Source organism: Gymnodraco acuticeps, unplaced genomic scaffold (assembly GCF_902827175.1).
Source record: "Gymnodraco acuticeps unplaced genomic scaffold, fGymAcu1.1, whole genome shotgun sequence".
NCBI classification, from domain to species: Eukaryota; Metazoa; Chordata; class Actinopteri; order Perciformes; family Bathydraconidae; genus Gymnodraco; species Gymnodraco acuticeps.
The window spans coordinates 446,386-471,157 of record NW_022990856.1 but is presented as its reverse complement, the minus strand read 5'-3'; the positions used below and the strand labels follow the sequence as shown (position 1 = coordinate 471,157).

At 42.4% G+C, this 24,772-nt stretch overlaps 1 protein-coding gene across 6 annotated transcripts; it reads left to right on the top strand.

Moving 5' to 3' along the window:
- The first annotated feature begins 1,001 nt into the window (after positions 1-1,001).
- LOC117557394 (protein yippee-like 2) lies at positions 1,002-22,451 on the top strand. Of its 6 annotated transcripts, none has more exons than XM_034233227.1 (6): positions 1,002-1,195; positions 14,961-15,192; positions 15,410-15,551; positions 16,043-16,086; positions 16,466-16,574; positions 19,871-22,451. In XM_034233227.1, the coding sequence occupies exons 3-6, from the start codon at positions 15,495-15,497 to the stop codon at positions 19,958-19,960; spliced, it is 300 nt and encodes a 99-aa protein (XP_034089118.1). In that variant the 5' UTR covers positions 1,002-1,195; positions 14,961-15,192; positions 15,410-15,494; the 3' UTR covers positions 19,961-22,451. The 6 variants fall into 6 exon arrangements, with proteins under 6 accessions (XP_034089118.1, XP_034089115.1, XP_034089114.1 ...); XM_034233224.1 differs by lacking the exon at positions 15,410-15,551 and adding an exon at positions 18,138-18,183 and having other exon boundaries at positions 19,871-19,993; XM_034233223.1 differs by lacking the exon at positions 15,410-15,551.
- Positions 22,452-24,772: the final 2,321 nt, after the last annotated feature.

Here is a 24,772-nt window from a genome sequence, read left to right as displayed (position 1 = left end):
CTGGTCACAGGCTTCTACCCTCAACCAATGAGCTCAGTGTTGCTATGCCTTATCCGTTCGCTGATTGGCTGTTACAGATGTCATTCATCGAGGAAACGGCCCGTGTCCTCTTTGCCAAAGATTGCCAACCTGGCCACCAAGATGGTGCACGTCCTTCAGAGCTTTAAAATATCTTTGCCATGGTTTATTGTGATTCTGCATCAGTGACAAAACAGGAGAAATACATCTGAAACTATTGCACAAAATGTATCAAACAAATACATACAGGAAAATACCATTCATATTTAGTCTATTTTGTATTATGCAGCAGTAGTAAACAGTGAAAGTAACAAATACCTTCAATTACTTTGAATGTGTTATTAATGTTTAAGTACTACTGTTAATAACCTTTTTTTTTTTAATTCAATCTGACGTTTAAGTTGTGTTACTTGAAATGAAAGACTCTTAAATTTGAAATAAGAAATCAAATGTAGGCCTACACAGTGGTGTCTGTCACCAAATATATAAAATGTTTCCAATTATTATCCTCATCATTATTATTTATAGTTCTTTGTGGTGTAGCTATTGTTTTTCTCTTGATTGCTTAAAATGATGTGTATTTTTGTATGCATAATGTTATATCTACATACATTTAAGCTTTTGTACCTTGAACACCATTTTTTTGGAATGAAAAAGCTTTGTTTTGATGGTCGAAATGTAAAACAACAAAAACAGATACATTTGAGCTCACCATCAAAACACTAGTCTTTACACACAAAAAACACAATGACAAAAGCATACCTACATCATCTAACACTCAAATGTGTGACAGTATATGTAACAGAAGACACGGGTTACACTGCTAAACGACTAAATGAAACAAAACAATGAGACAATGGACAGAAACCGGAGAGAAATAACAGTCCTGACTGTGTAACGGTTTCTATACGAACACGGAAGTGAGTTGGAGGGAACCCTCTCGCTCCGGCTGGTTGCTTCAGCACTCTTTACCTCTGCTCTTCTAAACTCTGCTGGGCATCATTGCGCGTCAAAACATTGCGTCTCTGCAGGACTTGTCAGGGCCGGAGAGAGAAGAGGAAATTTGCCTAGGAAGGAATGCGAAAGGGGGTTTAGGATTGGCAGTGCCACGAGAAAAAACGAGGAGGTGCGACATCTTCTAAGCTACGTGGAGATCCGTGTTTTCTTCCCTTCAAAGGTAAAATGATTTCCTCTGCGTTATTTTTCACTGTGGTGCATTTGTTGTTACGCACTGTTTTCCTATCGCTGTAAGAAGCTTATTCCAGCGTCGATTAGTGATGGACAGCCCTTACAGTACTTTTTAACCGAGGCAACTTTAACATTCAGGCACAAGTGCAGTGATATTACAATAAAAAACAAGTGTATTGCTTGTAGATTATGTCCTGCCAAGAACAACATGACATGACATGACATTGAAATGTATTTATCATGCCAGGACTTGTCCTTTCCTCGAAGATTGGATACAGAGTTATAAACTGCAGTGGATCTAAAGTGTCTAGCCTACATGTTGTTATTATTAGGACGCATGGTGTTTGTGTGGTGGCAGTCCAGCACGTATGCGCCATCCCCCTCGTGTGCGCGGTTGGTCGTGATAGTGCACGTCAGGGGTGATCAATACGGGGGACCATGTATACGCACATTGTGATGATAAGCTCTGACGACAATCACATTGTTCTCATCGATATGGCAAAGTCATTACAGATGTTAAAGCTTTTTAGAGTGTGTGTTGCGTCAGTTGCGTGTGTGGTGTGGTGTGTGTGTGTTGAGAATTGCTGAGCTGAGGCATCCCCGCCATCTGTGCTGCGTGTGGTGGCCGAAGTTGTGCCCAGATGAAGTGCGCCACTGCTTGTGACCTGATTCAATAATCACACTGTAAACCTTAAGCCTTCATGTTTTTGTGTATTTATTGATGTGTTTGTCCACGTGACATCTACCCTTCCCAACAAGTCAATGACAGACCTTTCAAGTAAGGCCATGCAGAGAGGAGTTGGAAATGCTGCACCCCCTCCTCCTCCCAAAGCATTTACTAAATAAAGTCCATGTGAGACAGTTTAGTCACAACCTTTGCACTGATCTATTTTCATTACAGAGTGTGAATGCAGATAGTTATTGATCATGTGAGGAGTCGATACACAGGGATCGATGTTGGGGGTCAGCGTGTTGCAGGCCTCTGAAAGGTGATCCTTTGCACATAGGACTACACAAACAAAAGTTATCTATAATGTATTTGTGTGCCGAGGGTTTCACAGGTCAGCCACTGTTTTTTTGGTCAATTTTTATGACACTTTCACTGTTTATCATCTGATGGCCAGATTGAAATGCAACAGAGATGTACGAACAAGCTAGATAATGAGCATTTTAAGAATGTGTAAGTAAGAGTTTATAAAGCACCTGAAAACAAGCTGCATCATTCTCCACAGAGGACAGAGTAGAGACAGACAGAAGGATATTGGTAGTGAGTTCAGATCAAACATCGCAACAGTAACCAGACACACACACCTGGGATGCAGAAACATCTCTCCATCAGTGACATTTGATATGTTCGGGGGGGTAGAGCCCAGTTCTCTCCTCCTTTACTCAGTGATGTCATGCTGCTGTATGCTGTCTCTCTCAGAGCAGCATGAAAATACATGAAGTACAGAAATCATGTCGGTGCAGCATGTGGGCAGTGGTGGACACACTCAGCTCATCCACCGCTGAAAGGGACACACACTGTTTCTTCCCTTTCTCTTTCTGTGTTCAATTTAACTCCCTCTCTGTCCCTGTCTGACTCTCATCTTCCCCTCCCACTTTGAATCTCTTCCTCCTGCCCTCGATCATTGTCAGAAGCAGCATCAGCAGCGGCAGCATCAGTGCGTTACATAACAAAGGTTTTTTTGTTGGGATACAAGGGCCCTTTTGGCTGTTGAAACTCATGGCATGTAGCCCTTTGTGATGACACCCAGAAATGACCAGAATGGACAGCGCTGTGACCTCAAGCGACTCGCGGCAGAACTGATGAATAGACAAGAGTGACAGCAGGGAAAACAAATACACAAACAGGCTGAGAGAAATGGGGACAGACGGAAAGACGACACAGGCAGACTAAGAACTAAACAGACACAAGATGGACAAACATTAAAGACACACTGAAGCTATGCAGACGTCAGTCGGACTAAAACTTCCTGCTGCTGGCGCCCCTCTGAATCACAGCCACCAGATCTTCTAGTCATCTGATCATTTATGCAATTTGTTATTCTATCAATGTAGCTTTTTTTAAAAGTGAGAAGCACTATGATTATCCATCACCATTTTACAGTGCGTCATCATCTTTGTTCCCACAAACAATTTTACCTTTTGCAGAATGAGTTTCAAGCATGTCCACCCACCAAGATGAGTGTTGTCCTGTTCTTGGAAACTAATTGTGTTAAAATGTCAAATAGCCGCATTGAGCAGCTGTCATAATAATTCCTTATGGAACGACTCAGGACTTCAGGCTATATATAAGAATAAAGCATTGCCAAATCAGTCGATTTAATCCATGTCAAATCAAAGCCAGAACATTTTTAGGGCTGCAATTTGATATTATTTTCATTATCAGTTCATCTGCAATTATTCTCTTGGTTAATTGGGTATTTCTGTTTAAATGTCAGAAAATATGGAATAAATGCTTGTCACGAGTTCACAGAGTCCAAGTTGAATCCTAAAATATCTTGTTTTGTCTGACCAACAGCGAAACCCCAAACATATTCACTTATACCTCATTCACACCAACGGTGTTTCAGGGCCGGTTCGGAGCTGGAGCTTGAAAAGCACCGGGTTTTCCTCTTCACACCGCAGCGGAACAGCCTCTTAGCTCCAGAATCCGGTTTGTTTCAAGCACCAAAAAATTGTCCGGCCAGAGCAAAAGCACCACACGTCACGCTTACGTCGAGGCGGGGGCAGAGACAGATCAACTCCTGAACAACAACAAAAAGCCCGCGTTTTATCCAGTTTGTACACAACGATGGAGAAACTTAACAAGAGTTTCAGTGTTTCTGCCATAGACTGTAAAGGTTTCTGCTCATGGTGAAGCAACGTTTGGCTGATGTGGGGGATGTAGAGACAATTATTATTGGAGACTGGAACACGGATATGCAACGTAAAGACACGTCCGTCTTCAAGTCCTTCAGTAGGATTTGTGATCTGCACGGCTTCAGCCAGCTAATCACCCAACCCACCCGGGTATGTGAAACAACACAAACTACCATTGATCTCATTCTGACCTCTGACAAGTCCAGGATCTCCAGTAAAGGGGTTATAGCATGCGGTTTAAGTGATCATTATATGATATTCTGTACCAGCAAAAAGCTAAAACAAAGGGCCGGCTGTCACAAAACAGTCATATCTAGAGACCTCAAAAACGACTCTAGCGAGGCCTTTAACCTAGAACTGGAGAGCCTGGACTGGTCAGATGAGCTCAGTGGTACACAAGTTGAAGAAACATGGCTTGGTTTCAAAAACAAATTCACTGCAATACTCAATGATTTGGCCCTCCTAAGAACAACCAGGGTAAAAAATCGCGCTGAGCCGTGGATGCACTCCGGCATACTGACCGCCATGAAAACCAGAGACAAAAAATGCTCTGAGTTTCATAAAAGTCAGTCAATGCTTTCCAAAAGCACGAGCAGTGAACTCCAGGCCCACGTGACTGAACTCAAAATTGAAAGAAACAGACTAAGAAATGACGTAAGCTCCATGATCAAAACTGCCAAAAAGAATTTCATCAATGTCAAAACTGAGGAAAACAAAAATAAACCCTGTGAACTTTGGAAATTACTCAATAACCAGCTTGGCTGCAGTAAAAAACTCAAAACGAGATTTTCGAACTTAAACATAAAGACAGATAACAGGCTCATCACAGACAAACTGGATGTGGCCAAGTACTTGAACATTTTTTTTCACAAACATAGCCACAACTCTTGTAAATAAATTACCCTCCCACTCAGGGCTTTTTGGAGTAGATCACATCATGACCTACTACAAAAACCTAGGGGTACGCAAAGATGATTTCAGTCTAGCAAGGGTAACAACAGCAGAGGTACTCATTAAACTGAGCGCCCTCCAACCTAACAAGGCCACTGGCCACGACAATATCCCCTCCAAATTCCTCAGAGACACAGCAACCGCCATCTCACCAGTCATAGCTCACATAATTAACCTCTCCATAAAACAGGGAAAAGTACCCAAAGACTTCAAAATTGCAATAGTAACCCCCCTGCACAAAAAGGGCAGCAAATTGGACCCAGCCAACTACCGCCCTGTTTCTATACTTACCTCCATCTCGAAAGTCATGGAAAAAATAGTATATGAACAGGTCGAAAAGTACCTCGCGGAAAATAAACTAATCTATGAATTTCAATTTGGCTTTAAAACATCCCACTCCACTGACACATGCCTTCTTTATTTGAGCGACCACATCAAACAAGAGGTGGACGAGGGCAAGTACTGCGGCATGGTGATGCTGGACCTACAAAAGGCTTTCGACACTGTCAATCACCCCATTCTGATTGACAAGCTAAAAGCAATTGGTTTTGATAAACTATCGGTGAGCTGGATGCGGTCCTACCTGGAGGGGAGAGAACAGATGGTGGAGGTAAACGGTACTCTGTCCCCCCCCCTCCCGGTGAGCTGTGGTGTTCCACAAGGAAGCATATTAGGTCCGTTACTGTTCCTAATTTATGCAAATGACATGTCATCAGCATGTGACTGCAACTTGTTCCTGTTCGCGGACGACTCAGCCCTGCTGGTCTCTGACAGGAGCAGATTGTAAGTTGAAAAAACCCTCAGCTCCGAGCTCGGCAGAATCTGCACCTGGCTCGCCGATAGTAAATTATCATTACACCTGGGTAAAACAGAGTCCATTCTCTTCGGTTCGAAACATAATCTCAGCAAATCCGACGACTTCTCAGTTGCAGTGGGTGCAGGGGCGGATCTAGACAAATATTCATGGGGTGGCAAGAGGGTGGCAGGAGATTTTGAGGGGTGGCATCCCCTGACAGAAGTATATGCTGATTTAAATCGCAATCATATCAATCAATTAGGGGTGTAACGGTACTGAAATTATTCGGTACGGGCCCTTCGGTTCGGTACACCAAAAGAAAAAAGACTGAAGTGCAAACCCAACTCCCACTAGCATGTAAGCCTCCACCACTCGCAGAGAGTTCAGACCGAGCCAAAGCTATTACAAACGCCAAGTATCCTTATGTTGCCATGTTAGCAAAGCGCTACCTGGCTGTGCTACCTCTGTCCCTAGAGAGGGTGTTCTCCACAGCAGGAGGCATTGTTAGTGCCAGCAGATCTGCCATTTCAGCAAGCAATGTGGACAAGTTCATCTTTCTTTAAACAACATGAAAATACAATGACAAGCAAGTCCTAATGTCAAGCCGGCTGCTTAGGTACAGTACAGTTCAAATACAGATTATTTCAGTTCATCGAAATGCTGCACCTTAATGTTTATTTTACTATATTTTGTATTTATTTGAATACATTAGTCAGTTTAATAATAATAAAAAAAAATATTTAATGTTTTGTGATAATTTTTTCTGCTGTACCGAAAACGTAACGAACCGAACCGTGACCTAAAAACCGAGGTAGGCCTACGTACCGAACCGAAATGTTTGTGAACCGTTACACCCCTACAATCAATGTTAAATTGGAAAGCCACAATATTAATATTTTAACTCAATCACATAGGTGATATTATTGTGGCACATCAGTAAAGCCTTACATATTAGGTGGCAGACGTAATTTAATGAATTTTAACTGAACAATAACTGAATGAGTTTATCTCACTCTTAGACCAGCAGGGGTACCAAATCTATGAAGACTGCTGCAATAAGTACATTAATTAACTGTCTCATCGATGTTTGTCTGAATGAATATGATACTATTAACAATCATATTATTCCTATCAGCTGTCAATCACTGTTAATAAATAATAATAATAATAATAATAGATTGAATTTGTTAGCGTTTTTACAGGTGCTCAAAGACGCTTTACAGATATAGTGAAGAACTGTTATGATTCACATATTCATTTATTATTGAATAAACTATATTTTTTGGAGGAGTTAATGATGAATGTTCATCAAGATGCTTGCTCACCCTCCTTCAAATTTGAAAACAAGTAATTATATCATTATTGATATACAGTTACAACCTTGACTTTACATCAGAAAGAACAAATATTAAAGAAGTGACTAACTGCATCAGTTAGGGTTAAAAAACGTGTATTCAGCTAAAACATCGCTGCAGTTATGATCCAGTGGAAGGTCCTTACCTACTGGCCTAGTTAAATCAAAGTGGTTACTTTCTGTTGGCTGGGCAGTGTAGTTTTACACACCGTCTTATTTTACTTTCTCAGGACTTAAAACTGTTTTTTGGGGGCAGACCCCCTCAAAGTAAAACATATATACACGCATACAAGGTCATCATCTTAACAGTTTGTTATTCTCATCGAGTCATCCGTGAGCAGAGCATCAAGTTGGCATGTCTATTACAGCTGAATGCGGCGATTACTATTTTGTTCAGCAAAACGCCTCACAAACTTATTAAGATCAACAGCTGTAGTGCGTTTTGATTCAATGCTGAGTACAGCCAAACTGACAGTCTCTTCTCTGTCATTGTAGACCGCAACTACCTCATTCCTTCAGTGCTTGGGTCCGAATGCTTCTCGTTTTGCGCCGTCCCCCGGTTCAAGTGAATTCGCCACCAATCATATTTCCACTCTCGTGCCAGGACCCGGGGAGGGGTTACATGACGTGCATCTTGTGCTGCATTCACTTGCACTCGGACATTAGAGACTTTCTCTCATAAATGTCCGATGAGCCACAACTTTTCTTTCAAAACAAAGATGCCAACTGGGGTGGCAGCTGGGGTGGCAAGGCTATTGTTTAGGGTGGCAGTTGCCACCCCATGCCACCCCGGTAGATCCGCCCCTGAGTGGGTGACATTATTGTCACAAGTAAGAAGGAAATTACATACCTAGGATCTATTCTTGAGGCAAACCTCTCCTGTGACAAAATGGCATCCAATGTAATAAAAAAAGTCAATCAAAGAACTAGATTCCTATACCGGATCTCCTCTCTGGTAAACAAAAACACCCTGAAAACTCTGGCAGGAGCACTCATTCAAGGGTACTATGACTATGCTTGCACGTCATGGTACCATAGCACCTCCAAGGCGCTAAAAATAAAAATTCAAACATCGCAAAATAAACTGGTCAGACTACTGCTTGACCTTTCATCTAGAACCCACCTCACCTCTGCCCACTTTGACAACCTAGGATGGCTTAGAGTAGACGACAGAGTAATGCAATGGGCCTGGTCTACAAGATCCACTACACCTCTATGGTACCCATGTACATGTCAAAATTCTTCCCAAAGGTCAAGGAATACCATGATCATAACACCAGAGGGAGCTCCACAAATCATGTGAAACCCAGATTTGGCACAAAAAAGGGGGAATACACGTTTCGCAATTATGCCACATCAAGGTGGAACGCTCTTCCCACAACTGTAAAGGAAAGTAAAACTATACTTACCTTCAAAACCTCTCTTAAAGAGCACCTTCGGGGGAGAGCATTGCAAAACTGGCCCCGGTAATGGTACAAATCTCAACCTGTCGTACAATGGACAGCTTCCCCCCCCCCCCCCCCCCCCCCCCATCTATGTATATACTCGCGTTTTAGACTCTGTTACTAACTGTATATCTGTAGACTTGGTATGTCTTAAATGTCCGGTTAGGATGTATTAGAACGAAATCTAAAATGAAAATTGTAAATAAGCAATCTGTATGTAAAAAACCACCTGTATGTAAATTGTAAATAAGCCATCTGTATGTCAAATATGTCTTATATGTCTTAAATGATATGATGAATTGGAAATGGGGGACCCTGATGTAAACAAGACGAAAGTCTTTCTCTGGTCTGCATCCCCTTAACAATTGTATGTTTTGAGCTGTACTGTACTGTACCCAATATACAAGCTGTTAATAAACTTTTCAATCAATCAATCAATCAATCAATCAATCAATCAATCAAACAAACGTGTCTGCGTGTTAAGGTGGAACCTGAGCATTCACGTTGACCACCTCTCAACAGCTGTTACATACCTGGGTGAAGGTTACAGTTCATTTAAATGAAAGATACAACATTACTCCACACTCATGGTTCAGTCCACCTTAAGAAATAAGACCGACCTCGGAAGTTGTGTTTTAAAAAAACCTTTATTGACACGAGTACACTTTTTTATAAGAATATAACTAAACCACAGAAATGACCACGGAAAAGCTGCAGATAGAGCCATAAGAAATGAATGCAACTGATTTCATCCGCGCGGTTTGGCTTTATGAAGCAGGCACGCAAACGGTTACGTCATGACGCAAACGATGACGCAACGACGCATTACCAGTCGGACTCTGGGCGGTGTGAAAAGAGCCAGAGCTAAACCGAATAACTGGTTCTGAACCTTAAAAGCTCTAGCACGGAGCTTGAACCGGAGTTGCGTTGGTGTGAATGAGGTATTAATGATAACGGAGAATGTATTGATGGCCGTTATAGCTTAAAAAATGAAAAACAACAATTAGTTGACTGTCAATATTTTTCATCAGACAGCATATGATGACAATGTATTGTAATCACTTGAATAATGTGTATCTGGAAGTATTCAAAGCCACTGACATGCACTCTGATTCTCCAGTGACTGCAGATATTACACAGAGAGAACTCCACATGGATTATATGACATCTATATCACATGCAATACTATAATCCAGCACTACTGTTCAATGTCTGTGCGTCATGATGCACTGTCAAGACGCTAAAAGTGAACAGCTTCCCAGAGAGCTTTTCTTTGGAAGATATTTAAAGTAAACATTTCTCCTGTCAGTTGTGAATGACATGTCTATATATTATAGACTGATAGGGTTATCCTGAGTGACTTGTAGCAAATGCAGCGGGAGCTAGAGGCTTGGAAGAAGAAGAAGCTTGAATTTTATGTAATTACATTTGAAGTTACAGTTTGATTTTACCTGCAATACCTGATACTTATAACCGAGCTATAATCAGCAGGCTATGTGTAGATTTTGATTTTTTCTTGATTAATTGCAATTCAAATAGCTTGTTTGCTAATCAACTGCAACAGTCTAATTCTCATACTCAGTTTACTATTATAAAATAATTAAATGTTATGATAAAAATAGAACAGACTGTTGTCATTTTTGCTTAAGTATGAATTCAGCTCTAAGTTATACAGCAGCCAAATATAAAAATCTTCAACATCTTTAATTATGTAATAAATTGTCAATTAGGTAACACAGTTCTAAATATTTCGATCAGATCTCAGAGGACTGGATCCAACATAAACTTTTCCTTGTCCCCAGCCCTGAAATAACCGAGAGGATAAAACAGGCTTTGGGTCTGTGTGTCTGTGTGTGTGTGTGTGTGTGTGTGTGTGTGTGTGTGTGTGTGTGTGTGTGTGTGTGTGTGTGTGGTGTGTGTGTGTGTGGTCAGGGGGTTTCAACTCAGACGACTGTTACTGAGTGTGTCTTGTGCCCCAATCCCACGCGGCTGGCACCAAGTCAGAGAAGGGAAAACAAGGCAATGTCTGACTGCCTTATTTCTTATATCCACGCTCCTTCCCAAAGGCACTGAAGCCTCTATCAGCCTCTGACTCTAAAAACAATCATATTGCAGAGAAGTGAAGTGAAGAGGCCTCTCTCTCTCTCTCTCTCTCTCTCTCTCCTCTCTCTCTCTCCTCATCTCTCTCTCTCTCTCTCTCTCTCTCTCTCTCTCTCTCTCTCTCGCTGTCTCGCTCTACTCTCTCGTCTCTCTCTCTCTCTCTCTCTCTCTCTGAAGAGAACTGAACTCACAGAGGCCTCCTGCTTCCATTCAGTTTTTTATTAGTTTTTCCAGATGGTTCAGTAAAGACAGACAGGAAGGAGAGGAGACAGAATGGGACGATGTGTTGTGAAGGGGATATGTGAAACAACAAGTTATAACATCATTGTATAGAGTCACAGCCCTTAGTTAGAAAATGTTGTTTTGTAAATTGACAATTCAAAGGAGAAAGAATAGTATTTGAAAATATGCAGGTAGACAATAAAAAGGAGAATACAATGTTTTAGTGAGGCTCTTCAACAGCTTTATGAGAAGTAGCACTGGGGAATAAAACCAGATTAAATCTAGCGATTGATGGTTTGTGTTTAGCACCAGAGCTACAGGGCTGAACTCTCAATTAAAGTTGCATTAAGCAATAAAAACACAAAGATTGTATCTGCAGCTCAAGGTAGAGAGCACAGGCTCCTAACCTATCTCATGCACAGTTAGTCAAAACACTCTCCCGTCCTCTGAGCCTGTGGGACGAGTTCCCAGGCCGGCTCACTAATCTTCTCAGTCACCAGGGCACACCAGCAGGAGTATTTTAAGGGCTCGGTCTATTTGGATATCATGGAGTGAGCAGAGCACGATCCTCACAGTTGTGCTACACTAAGCAGATTATCTTTACAGCCTCATAGACTTAAACACATAATGAGAGCTAGCTTTGCTGTCTGTGTGTCCTGCATTGAACTGGTTAATGTAAAATGGTTTGAGCACGGGTGAATGGATGCCACTGATTATTATTTTCAATATACCATTTTATGCAATAACAATCAAGTTGTTCTTGTTCTTTATTTGGAACCCCATTAGCACTAGCATGAGCATTGGCTGGCTATTCTTCCCGGGGTCTTCACACACACACACACACACACACACACACACACACACACACACACACACACACACACACACACACACACACACACACACACACACACACACACACACACACACACACACACACACATACACACACACACACACACACACACACACACACACACACACACACACACACACACACACACACACTGTCATTTTAGGCAGGAAGACCCTTGTGACATAGTTCATTATGTCACAAAGTCTGAAGACTCTGTTTACTGATTGGCTGCAGCCTGTTACTCTCTGTCTGCAATTCTCTGGTTAAAGTTAAACTATCCCCAAGTTGTAGTTTATCATGAATTTTTCCAATAGACAGCTCGCCACGGGCTTTGCTTTTTCTCTCCTCTGAGTCATGTACAATTAACTTTTGCCTCTTGGCAGAAGTACCTGTGCGGTGGAAGCTTGCACCTGTACAATGTTTAAATCTCATCTGTTAAAGTAGCAGAGGTGTGGACTCGAGTCACATGACTTGGACTCGAGTCAGACTCGAGTCACAAATTTGATGACTTGAGACTCGACAACATCACAAAACACTTGCGACTCGACTTGGACTTGAACACCAATGACTCGGGACTTGACTTGGACTTGAGCCTTCTGACTTGAGGTGACTTGATACTTTAATTCAGAGGTCTCCAACACGCCGATCGCGAGCTGCCGTTAGAAGAGCAGACTCCCGTCGGGGAAAGCAGAATCTTCAGCCGCTCCTACTCTTGCTGAGAATCCTTGCAGGCAGGGGCGGGTCTTTATTTAGCTGGGCCACCATGCGGCCAATCATATGCGAGGACACACTAGGATCATACCATTATGTGAAAGAAGGGTGGGGGGCACAGCATGTGTAGTGGTACAGGCCAGCTGCACAGAGCGACGGGGGAGACGCGGAGCTGGATTTAAATGCAAGCGCGTTGGAAAAAGTCAAGAAATGAGCGAAAACCGGAAAAATAAGCAGCATCTGGCTGCTTTTCAGTGATATTGGAGAAAGCAAAGCTGAGTGCAGGATTTTTTTTGGTAACCACTCAGGATTTATTGTCAGAGGTGGGAGAAGTTCAGACAATTAAAAAAGTTACAATCAGGGTTCCCGCGGGGTCTTAACAAGTCTTAAAAAGCCTTAAATGTGATAATCTGAATTTAAGGCCTTAAAAAAGGTCTTAAATATGATTTAGAAGGTCTTAAAAATTATCGGATTTGAAAGGTACTTCTGTGTTGCGATAGCGTCTAAATGTGTTTTGGGGAAATGTCCGGGCTGCAAAGTAACCAGTACGGTAATAGCCTTTCAGTTCCCCCCAACAATTTGTATTGAATTAAATCAACATGGAACCAGTAATCACTAACTTTGTTTCCCCTTGCCCCTTATTGGAGAACACCCAGCTAGTAACCTAGCAAACAAGCTTCAGCTCATGTAGCCAATCTTCGAATCTACTTACAAATGAATATGGGGAAGTGTAAGTTCAACCGTATTTGGTTGGAAAACATCTAATTTAGTGCTTGGTTGAAACCAGTGGAGGGGAACGTGTTTGAAGCCCGCTGCACCTTTTGCAAAATAAATTAGCGTTTGTTTTGCTAATGTAGCGTTAGCTAGTGGAGTGTTAGCTAGTGCAGCAGCTCCCGCAACAACACCGGGGGACCTCCGGGCGAAGTTTGGGTCAACGTCAACCCTAAAAGCGGAGGTGCTGTAGACGCTAAATACCGTAGCTAAACACCAATCATACAACAGCAACGATGAAATAGTGTAGCCAAGGCAGCAGAGCTCTGAATATAGCTCTGGTCACTCTCTCTCAGACACACACACACACACACACACACACACACACACACACACACACACACACACACACACACACACACACACACACACACACACACACACACACACACACACACACACACACACACACACACACACTAGAAAGTATAATTCAACTGAAAACCAATACAAACTATTAAATAAATGATACATTACTAACAAATGAATTAGATCAAATATGTTGCAGTGCACTGTCACAACCTAGCAAAGCAAAATAATCGTTTTTTTCGATTATGTTGTTTTCGTAATTGTGGCAGGCCAAAATCGTAATTGCGATTAAAATATGATTAATTGCACAGCCCTAACACACACACACACACACACACACACACACACACACACACACACACACACACACACTCAAGCACACACACGTTTTGTCTAACACGCTAACACAGTTCTGTACTGTTATGCTGTTATGTTCAGTCATTGTTCTTATGTTGAACATGAATACATTTACTTTGTAAGTGATTATGGGACGTATTTCTTCTTTCATATACATTTTCCTTCAATAAAAAGTCCTGCATTCAAAATGTTACAAGTAAAAGTAGAAAAGTATTAGCATCAAAATATAGTTAAAGTACCACCTGCAGAGGGATCTAGATTCAGGTGTTCTTTTCCCCATAGCCGCACTGCACATTATCCCTTGCATAAAGATAGATTGTGGGTCCCTTACAACATGTTGTACACAGTGGAAATAAACATTCTGGTCACCTTAACATCAGGGATCTTATACATTAAACTCCTTCTGAATCAAACCGTCACGGTACCCTTACCTTACTGATCCCTCTTAAATTAGAAAAAAAAACATGTTACTTTACCAACAGATAGAAAATGGATTATTAAATTATTATGACTAATAAAGACTATTGATTATTAAGAATTATTCTGTTGATCGATGTCATTACATTTGGTGAAAAGCACATAATGACTTGTTTAAGACTCGTGTTGTGAAAGTTTAGGACTTGGACTTGACTTGAACTTGCCCATCCTGACTTAGGACTGGACTTGAGCGCAAAGACTTGAGACTTGACTCGGACTTGAGCGCAAAGACTTGAGACTTGACTCGGACTTGCAAAACAATGACTTGGTCCCACCTCTGTAAAGTAGTACTTCCGTGTTTTCACAGGTAACCTAAATGTGAATTTAAGTGACTGTTACCAGGCTAATAATGCATGACGTCTCATTACATTATACTTCCTTGAGGCTTTAAGAGTTTCAAAGATGCGAGCAGGCTGGAGAATTCTCTGAGCACACAGAGCAGGTGGTAATCCCATCAGCAATTATACAAACCAGTTTAAGGAAGCAGTTGTTACAGAACCATGTAACCATTAGCCGCTATATTATGCCCCCTGTGCTCAGGTGTTTGCCTCCCAACCCGACGCCCACCACGGCCCTCACCTGTGTGTTGCGGTGCTTCCCTTGTGAGCCGACCTGGGCTGGCAGTCCCTTCTTGCACCGCCCGCCAACTCCGCCCATGGTCAGAATGACGCGCTCCAAGACCTTCCAGGCGTACCTGCCCAGCTGCCACCGGACCTACAGCTGCATCCACTGCCGAGCTCACCTGGCCAACCACGACGAGCTCATCTCCAAGGTAACCGGCACCCTGCTCCGGTGACTTGTCTCCCTGGAAAACACGAAGGCAGTACTTACATCCAGGAGGCTAATTATTACAGATTGAAAAAGTACTTTTTCTTTTGCTTTTACTTTTCAATCTCACATGAAGTTGTTTTAATTTAGAAACAAGCATTGACTGTATAGTTTTTGTCTCTCATTTATTCTTACATTTCTTAATTGACAAGGATTAACAGTCATTAAAAGGACAAGCGTTGAAGATTAATAAAGAGGGAGAACGGATGAGGAATTAAGAGAACAAACAACAGGCTGAACACCTGCATGTCTGTGTCAGCTGCCGCCACACTATTGCCTGTGGATGGATTATGTTATAAACTGGTTAGTAAATTGGATTATGAATGCACTATCACCTTTTCCACATGCGAATATGAAAACATTGCACACCTGTGCACAAAGGCCTTCGGCCGGTCGTAACACAGGTGGACGACACAAATCTGTTCATTGTTTCTCTTCAATAGAAGCTTTAATGTTGTGGAAAAAAAGGCAGTGGTAAAGTTACTTATGCATTTGCCAACTGTGATCTGATCAGTAGCATATGGACTGTTACTGGGAGACTGCGCACCATTTTAAAGTAGACATGAAAATAGATTTTCTCCATAGGTTTTTAAAATAAGAGCTCCTATTTCAAGGCCTGTCTCAAATCACACGTGGGTGTTTTATAGAAAACTAAGACTCTCTCTTTTATTTGACTAAAGCATTAATGCAATATATAACAGCGTGCTCTTATCATTTTATAGAGTTACTTCACTGTATGATCAGACCGAATCATGTTTCAGTCTTCTCATCTTTGTCTCGTCTCGTCTCTGCAGTCGTTTCAAGGCAGCCAAGGCAGGGCCTACCTGTTCAACTCAGTGTGAGTATTCCTCTGTTGCTGCATTTCATGTTGACGATATGTCAACAAGGTGGGTTGGAGACGAGTTATCTAACATGCTCAGGTGTTTTAAATTAGGTAATAATGCATGTAGTGTTGATGACAGAACCAGCCTGTGCCTTATAGTCATTATCTGTTGAATTGAGTGTGAAAACGAGGCTGTTTAAATCTATTCTCCATGGCCTAGCGTCCTATCAGTATGCGCTGTGTGGGTGGGTGTGAGGCAGTGACTCACTCTGAGCACATCATACAGTACATGCAACTTGTGCCACTTGCACAATATTAATTTGTAACTTTTGTCTCTGCTTGTCTCTCCTGCCTCTCTACTTTCCTCTCAACAAACCCAATCTCTGTCTCTCAGGGTGAACGTTGGGTGTGGCCCTGCAGAGGAGAGGGTCCTGCTCACAGGCCTGCATGCTGTAGCAGATATCTACTGTGAGAACTGCAAGACCACCCTGGGCTGGAAATACGTAAGTGTCCTTGACTAATTTGATGCACAAGCTCACCGCAAACTGCACCCCAGGTTAGAGGGGGATAAACTGAAAGGTGGTTATTAGGCGCTTTCACACTGCGGTACTTTTCCCACAAAGGTTCATGTGAACTTAGTTCATGTGAACTCTTTTATCGCGTTCACACCAAAAGAGCCGGTACTAAAATTAGTTCATGTGAACCTTTTTACCCCCTCGAAAGTCCCTGCTAGAGAGCAGGGACTTTCGAGCGGCTCTTTTGTGAGAAAAGAGCTATATTTCTGATTGGCTGGAAGGATTGCAAACCACGCCCCGTAAAACTCCCAAAAAGTTTTGTGAAGCCGCCATTTTATTATCCTCGCATTAGCATTATTAGCATTAGCATTAGCCCAGCGCAGAAACGCAGAGAGACTAACTTATGGCAACACAAAATAAAACATGGGAGCGGTGGAGATGAGGAGGTGTCGGCGTTCTGGCGATTTACTCGGAAGGCTTCAGTAAAAGCTGCTGGGACTCCCAGCAGCTTCTACTGAAGCCAGTCCCTAACTCCGGGGACTTCCGGCCGGGGACTTTGGGCGGCAGTATACGCCGTGAAGTGGTTTGCGGCCTGCCAGTAAACCCAAAGCAGAAGAAGAAGAAGTGACGTCAGCGGCTTCATTTGCCTAATCCACCCCCAGGGACTTTTTCCAGTGTGAACGCGATCTGTACTTAGTTCATGCGAACTAAAGAGTTCACATGAACTAAGTTCACATGAACCTTTGTGGGAAAAGTACCGCAGTGTGAAACCTAATTTTATTTGCCCGGTTCTTATATTTGGACCTCTTCTCAATGCCGTGGTACAGCTGTGGGCTGAATTAATGATGAGATAGATTTCTCAGAACAGATGGAGACACGAAGGAGAAATCTTTATTTATCTAGTGTTGATCGAACATTTACAAAATGACAGTTTGCCTCACTATGGCTTGAGTTAATATTAGAGGGATATTAACAAAGTCTTTGTAAAGCTGTGATATAGCATTTAAACATTTAATAGATTGTATTTAAGAGTTAGTGTTAGTCACCATGACATCATTAGTTTGTGGACGACGGCTTTGAACTTTTTTTAGTTTGCTGAACAAGCATCAACAGGAGGGGATAGAGCTAGTACAACTGAACGCTAAACAAGAGCACGCCCTAAAGCACACCTTGCTTTGTCATCTAATTAACTGTAAGTGGGACAATCATTTACTAAATGAACCTCATCATGTATTCAACAATACTTTAAACTAGCAAATGAGACCATTAAGTCATTAGTAACATTTTCACTGAGGTAATGTGAAAAGTTGGGTCATTTTCTTGTAGACTTCTATACAATCTGATTTATTTTTGCAACCAGTGAGGTCGCCCCCTGATGGAAAGTAGAAAGAATGCACGTATAAGGCTATTCAGTTTTGTCTTCACTTTTCAGACCCAGTTGTTGCCACTTGCAAGACACAGGATGTATTTACTGCAGGTGATATTTTAGGTGCGATGACAGGGTGAACCAAACAACATCAACACATGTTAGCTGTCTTCATATATCAACAGAGACGAGCATGTGCAGCTGTCACTGGTGAACCCTGCCTGCATGGAGGTGACACACACACACACACACACACACACACACAAACACACACACACACACACACACACACACACACACACACACACACACACCACACACACACCACACACACACACACACACACACACACACCTAACCATAGCGTTCACTGCTACGTGTTTAACCTTAAACCTGATTCTATAACCTTCGAACCTAAAAATAAATATTTTCCTTATGCAAGTGGTATAAACACCTGGTGGACCAGCTTTAAAAGTGGATACTTTTCTGGGTAGTTTCTATTCCCGTCAGGACCCCACAAGGCAGAGAAAACAGAAGTCACATGCATGCACACGATAAGCACACAGACACTAGATAGGACTTAATGGAGGGTTTCCATTAATATCACTTGCAGCAGCAGCATTGATTTTCCGCAGTCCTCAAAGTTCTTTTGAGAGGCTTGACCTACTGCACTTCTAAACCAAGAAATATGATAGCGTGCCTCTGCAGCTCTGAACCAAAATAACCAAAGACAAAACAAAGTAAAGACGCAGTGAATCGCTGAAAGAACATTTATATATATCAGCACACTCTAAGACTCTTCTTTCTAGAGACTGTAAAAAAGGCTTCAAGCAAAAGCTGTGTCAAAATTATCCCCCCACATATCCCTAAATAGTGTTTTTTATAGGACGTGTCAACTAAAAAAAGCAAGCATATCTAATTTAAACTCAACATTTACCACAAAGACCTTTTTAAGCACGGAGCTAAGGTTCTCTGCTATCATTGTCAGTTACTGGGGCCAGAAATATCCTCATTTGGGGATATGTGAGGTGGAACTGGAACAAGCTGAGGTGATAAAATGTTCCTTCATTTTCAGGGATTTACTGTTTGTAAGAACTACACTGATGTTAAGCAGTTATAGTTTAGCGATTTAGCATGCTAATGTTTGCTAATTAGCACCAAACTTAAAGTAAACACAAATGAGGCTGAGAGGAACGTCTATAGTTTTGGAGGTATTAAGTCACAACGTTTTCATAAACTGCTACTGGATTCTCTTACTGGATTTTTCACTAGCTGAGTCAGCGAGGCTAATGCAATCCTGCTTTTTACATGATTTTTGCAATCAACATATTTTATGAAGGAAAACCAATAAATACATTATGAGAAATAGTGATTAGGGTGTTAGTCGATTTGTTTCATTCAATAGAAAAACACGTAGGGGAACTGATCATCTTCTGTGTAGTTCTCCCTTTCTTATAAATCCCATTCACACTTTCCAGAGGAATTTTGGATAACACACCTAACAGTAGGAATGCATTTTACAGCCTGCAAAAATAAAGCAGATTCTACATCTGGGTAGGCCATTGCAAGGATTAACCCTTTGGCCTTTTTTTTTTTTTTTTCTGTTTCCCAATGAGAAACTCTCCTGCTAGCTTATGACAATACAGTCTGGTCAGAGATTTGGTCCTGCAGGCCCCTCTGCAGCGTTTAGTGACTGACGGTTATATAACCAGCTCCCAAAGAGCAAGCAGCAGTGATAGGCCCTGACTGAGTCAACATACACAGCTGTAAGCACTGTCATGAGCAGAGTTTTTGTATGCACCTCTTGTGTTTTTTCACAACGCTTCGGTCCGTCAAAGATATAAACATGTTATTACTCTGCGTCTATCTGTCATTTTAACTAAATGCTGTCTCTCCTGTCCTCTGTCCCACCCTCCAGGAACATGCCTTTGAGAGCAGTCAGAAGTACAAAGAAGGCAAGTTCATCATTGAGCTGGCCCACATGATCAAGGACAACGGCTGGGACTGAGGGATGAGCAGCCGGGACACAAATGCAGCCGAGGAAAGGGGGGGGGGGGGGTTGACGGGATGGATGGGAGGGAGGGAGGGAAGGGGGTTGTGTGTGATGGGTGAGTGTGTGACTTTGGTTTGGCTGATTTACCATTAACCTCTGTAACTCTGCCCATCCCTCCCTACCACGCCCCTTGATGTACACACACAGAAACACACACATACACATCAAGGTCCCAGACATCCCAGCTTGACAGAGAGACAGACTAGGCGGGCTTGTACGCAGCTAGCAGGACTAGGCGGTTGGCCAGCAAGATGTCATGTTTTCCCGTTGTTGTTTTTAATGAAACACAAGTCGATAGCTTTTAAGAAAGGTGGCAACACTCCCTCTATACCTCTTCATTGCTTGAAGTATTCCACCTTGCCTAACATTTATGTTAAAACGAGTCTTTAACAGGTTGCTCAGTGTATATTTTAGCCAAAAAGAGTCTGGTCTGGCGGGGTTCATTGGCCCTGTTTGACCAGCTGACGGGCATTCACTCCGTCCCCAGCTTAAATCAGATGACCTGAGATGATTATAGCAAATCTGGCTGTACGGGGCCGTTCCAGCTGGGCCAGTGATGAGGCCTGGCGCTGAGGCTTGGCATGGAGGCCCGAGCACATGGGGGTGGGGCGGGTCGGGTGCAGGGATTGCTGCCCACCAGGCCGATCTCTAGCTTGTGGCCGGGATTCACTCCATGTAATGCCAGTGATGCAGCTCAGGACGGCCCGAGTGAAAGAGATACAGACAGACAGCCACCGGCTTGTCCTAATACCTCACAGGAATTTTCCCTCTCAGCAGCAAAGCGGCTCCCCTGGGTTTGATTCATCCTTTAATACAACGAGTCGTGTAAAGTGATCTGCTGATCCTTCCCGTGTATGTCTGGTGTTCCCAGATGCATCGTTGCATCCACCTTTGTTACTTGGCTGGATAGAATAACACAACATAAGTGTGTCTCAGGTGAACAACTTTGGCCGGGATTTCCAAAGGTTTGCGAGAACTGAGAGCATTTTTTGCTTTCAGAGGATAAATTGAGTTAAGGTGATTGCTGGTGACTCAATGCCTGCTTTAATGGAAATAACAGTGTGATTTCAGATAACTGAAACAAATGGCCAATACATGACTGGTTTCATGGGCCAAGGAAAATTGCAAAAGAAATGACCACATAAAGGATTAATGTTACTGAAGTTACGAGGTATATACGTGACCACAGAGGAGTGCACTGTAGATGCATATGTATAAAAAGGTTTCACTCTTAGGCTCTCTTTCAGTCTGGGATGACTGCTGTTTAACTGCTGTTACACTGATCTTCACTAACTGGCCCTAACTAAACAAAATAACGAACCAACTGGGCAACATTGTGAAGCAATGCATATGATGGACTATTCTATTCGTCCTAAATGCACCAGCTTCTTAGCTTCTATCCCAGTTTTAGATGTGTTTTGTTTCAATATTCCTCATGCATCATGGGCCTCTGAGTTATAACCCCTGGGTAATATTTGAAGTAACATTAATGGGAAGCATTGCTCAGGTACCTTTGTGCTAACTTTTTTTATTGCAGGGCAAGGATCCAACTTAATGTGCTGGGTGTGTAATTGTCTCAAATGGGAATGTGTTATTTTCAAATGAGAGAATCCATCTTGTGGAAATGCAACGTTAATGCATGCTTGAAGTAATACAAGTGATCTGACCAGTTGTGTGCTCGGTCCTCGTCACATTTTTGTGAAAAGAACATTTTGTGTTGCAATGAAACATCTTATCTGTTTTTCCACAGTCCATTGAAGCTACCAGGTCCTTCTTTGACAGATTAAATGTGACCCTGGTTTAGAAAAATAAAATGAGTTGCCCTGTCGTCACATAGTTTCCCACTGTTGCAAACATTGCTCTAGAAGTTGCCCTGTATATGGACTCTAACCAGTTACAACCAAACCTAAAACAGATACGTTTAACTCAGCAGTCGGAGGCTGCGACATTAAACCCAGCACAACCAAAGAATCCACCCTTCAACAATAAATTAACCAAACAAAAGATCCCATTTTGCTTTGTCAAAGTTTTGCAAAACAAGGGGGTGTGTACAGCTGAAAGCCAAGGTTGTGGGTAGCCTTTCTCTGTGATATATATATATATATATATATATATATATAATGCATTATGATTTTGTAAACAAAAAATCCTAATATATGAATATATTCTATTTAGTGTATTCACCACGAGGATTACCATTCATGTCGACCTCCGTGTTACAGACTGTAAATAGTGTTAATGTATTGTGTTTTATCTATGATCCATACGATGATGAATGAATATGATTTAGGTCATGTCATGCTTTCTCTCTGGTACCCCACATTGGCTGTACGATACTACTTTTTTACTGAAAATGTTTCAATTTTAATGTATTTTGTAAAGGAGGATGCTGATGTTGACTATATATCATTGGATCTTCATCTAATAAAATGCACCTTGATATCTGTATGGGCTAAGTGTTTGTTTCTAATCAGGTAAACTTCAATCTCTAAGTAGCCTTTACTTTAAAGGGGCACTTCAATCATTTGGTAATGTACCTTAACTAAGTTTGGCCAATCACTCAAAAGGCTCAGGGTTTTTGTTATGAATTTAAAGTGGACCTATCATGCTATATTTGAAACATATATTGTAGGGCCATACCTATAAAACATGTCTGTGAAGTTTTTGTTCAAAATACCAAACAGATCATGCATTTTAGCCATGCCTCATTTCGCTCTATTTGCTCTTTTCCAGCCCTGTTTTTGTAAGGGCTGATTCTGATTTGTGGCAGACTACAGCACCACTTACAGGCCTGGCATATGTACTACAGCGTCTCCAGCGCTTTCGAGCGGTCTCTCATTCCCCTGATAGGTGGAGAGTTGCCCATATAGGCGGAGCACCCCTTTTCTGACGTCAGAAAAATTCAAATCTGTATCAAATCCGTTGCAGCCCCGTTTTTAGAGATTTGGGTATGGAGGAAAAGAGAGAGGGTTGTGTTTTCTGACACTTGGTGAGTTCCCTGACACACCGGGGACACATATTCATAAAAGACGTACAAAATTGCATTTTGCATGATAGGTCCCCTTTAAATTCAAGTCATGAATGTCCTGTTGGCCATATCATTATTTCCCAAGCAAGGCTGTATCTTCTTAACGCTTAACTACTTGTGCCAAAATGTGTGACAGTTATAAAATATAAAAACGCTATTCTTTTCATTTTTAGAGCAATTAATAATGTTTACATAAAATCTTTAGGAAAGGCATACTGCAGTCTACTGTATGTCTGGACCACCTTAAGGAAACAGGGAAAATGCACTAATTAGTCAGTTAAATACATTGACATTTAAATATGTGGTTAAAAGATCACACATTGAATCAAAAATACCTCTGGAGTCAGAGGCTGCAGAAATGAATTATACTGCTAAGCCAGGCTAGTGGCCAGGATTGTTATCTGGTGTTACTTTCGTTCTTTATTAAAACTAAAGATTTAGTCATTTCTTAATTTGAGATGTGGCATTGCAAACTTTTTCGGTGAGATGTTGGAGCATCAAATTAAATTAACCTACGAGAAGAGCTGTAGCATCAAAGCCAAGTATATTGACTTGAAAGTATTTGTTATTGCTTATGATTTAAAATGTTGATCCGACATGAAATGAATGTCACATTCAACAGTTCTGTCCTGATTCAAAAATGAAGAATCCCTTTGAGAGTATCTTTGCATACTTCTCTGTGACTGAAGATAACTCCTACAGCCCCTGCACACTAATGGCAACAGCAAAGAGGAGAGGAGTGAGTCATTCACACTAAATATGAGGTGGATGTTTGTGTGAATTGACCAGGCGTCGGGGGTGGATGAGATCCGCCCAGAAATGCTGAAGGCTCTGGGTGTTGAGGGACTGTCATGGTTGACACGTCTCATCAACATTGCGTGGAAGTCAGACACAGTACCGAAGGAGTGGCAGACCGGGGTGGTGGTTCAGAGGGTGTGTGCCAATTACAGAGGCATCACACTACTCAGCCTCCCCGGGAAAGTTTACTCTAAGGTACTCGAAAGGAGGGTCAGGCCGATTGTCGAACCTCAGATTGAGGAGGAACAATGCGGATTCCGTCCTGGTCGTGGAACGACGGATCAGCTTTTTACTCTCGCAAGGATCCTGGAGGGGTCCTGGGAGTACGCTTATCCGGTCTACATGTGTTTTGTAGACTTGGAGAAGGCGTATGACCGAGTTCCCAGGGAGTTACTGTGGGAGGTGCTGCGGGAGTATGGGGTGAGGGGGTCTCTACTCAGGGCCATCCAATCTCTGTACTCCCAAAGCGAGAGCTGTGTCCGGGTCCTCGGCAGTAAGTCGGACCCATTTCCGGTGAGGGTTGACCTCCGCCAGGGCTGCGCTTTGTCACCAATCCTGTTTGTAATATACATGGATCGGATTTCGAGGCGTAGTCATGGGGGAGGGGGTCTGCAGTTTGGTGGACTAAGGATTGCACCACTGCTTTTTGCAGATGATGTGGTTCTAATGGCTTCATCGGTCTGCGACCTTCAGCACTCACTGGATCGGTTCGCAACCGAGTGTGAAGCGGCTGGGATGAGGATCAGCACCTCCAAATCTGAGGCCATGGTTCTCAGCAGGAAACCGATGGACTGTCCACTCCAAGTAGGGAATGAGTCCTTACCCCAAGTGAAGGAGTTCAAGTATCTCGGGGTCTTGTTCTCGAGTGAGGGAATAATGGAGCGTGAGATGGGCCGGAGAATCGAAGCAGCGGGAGCGGTACTGCAGTCGCTTTACCGCAC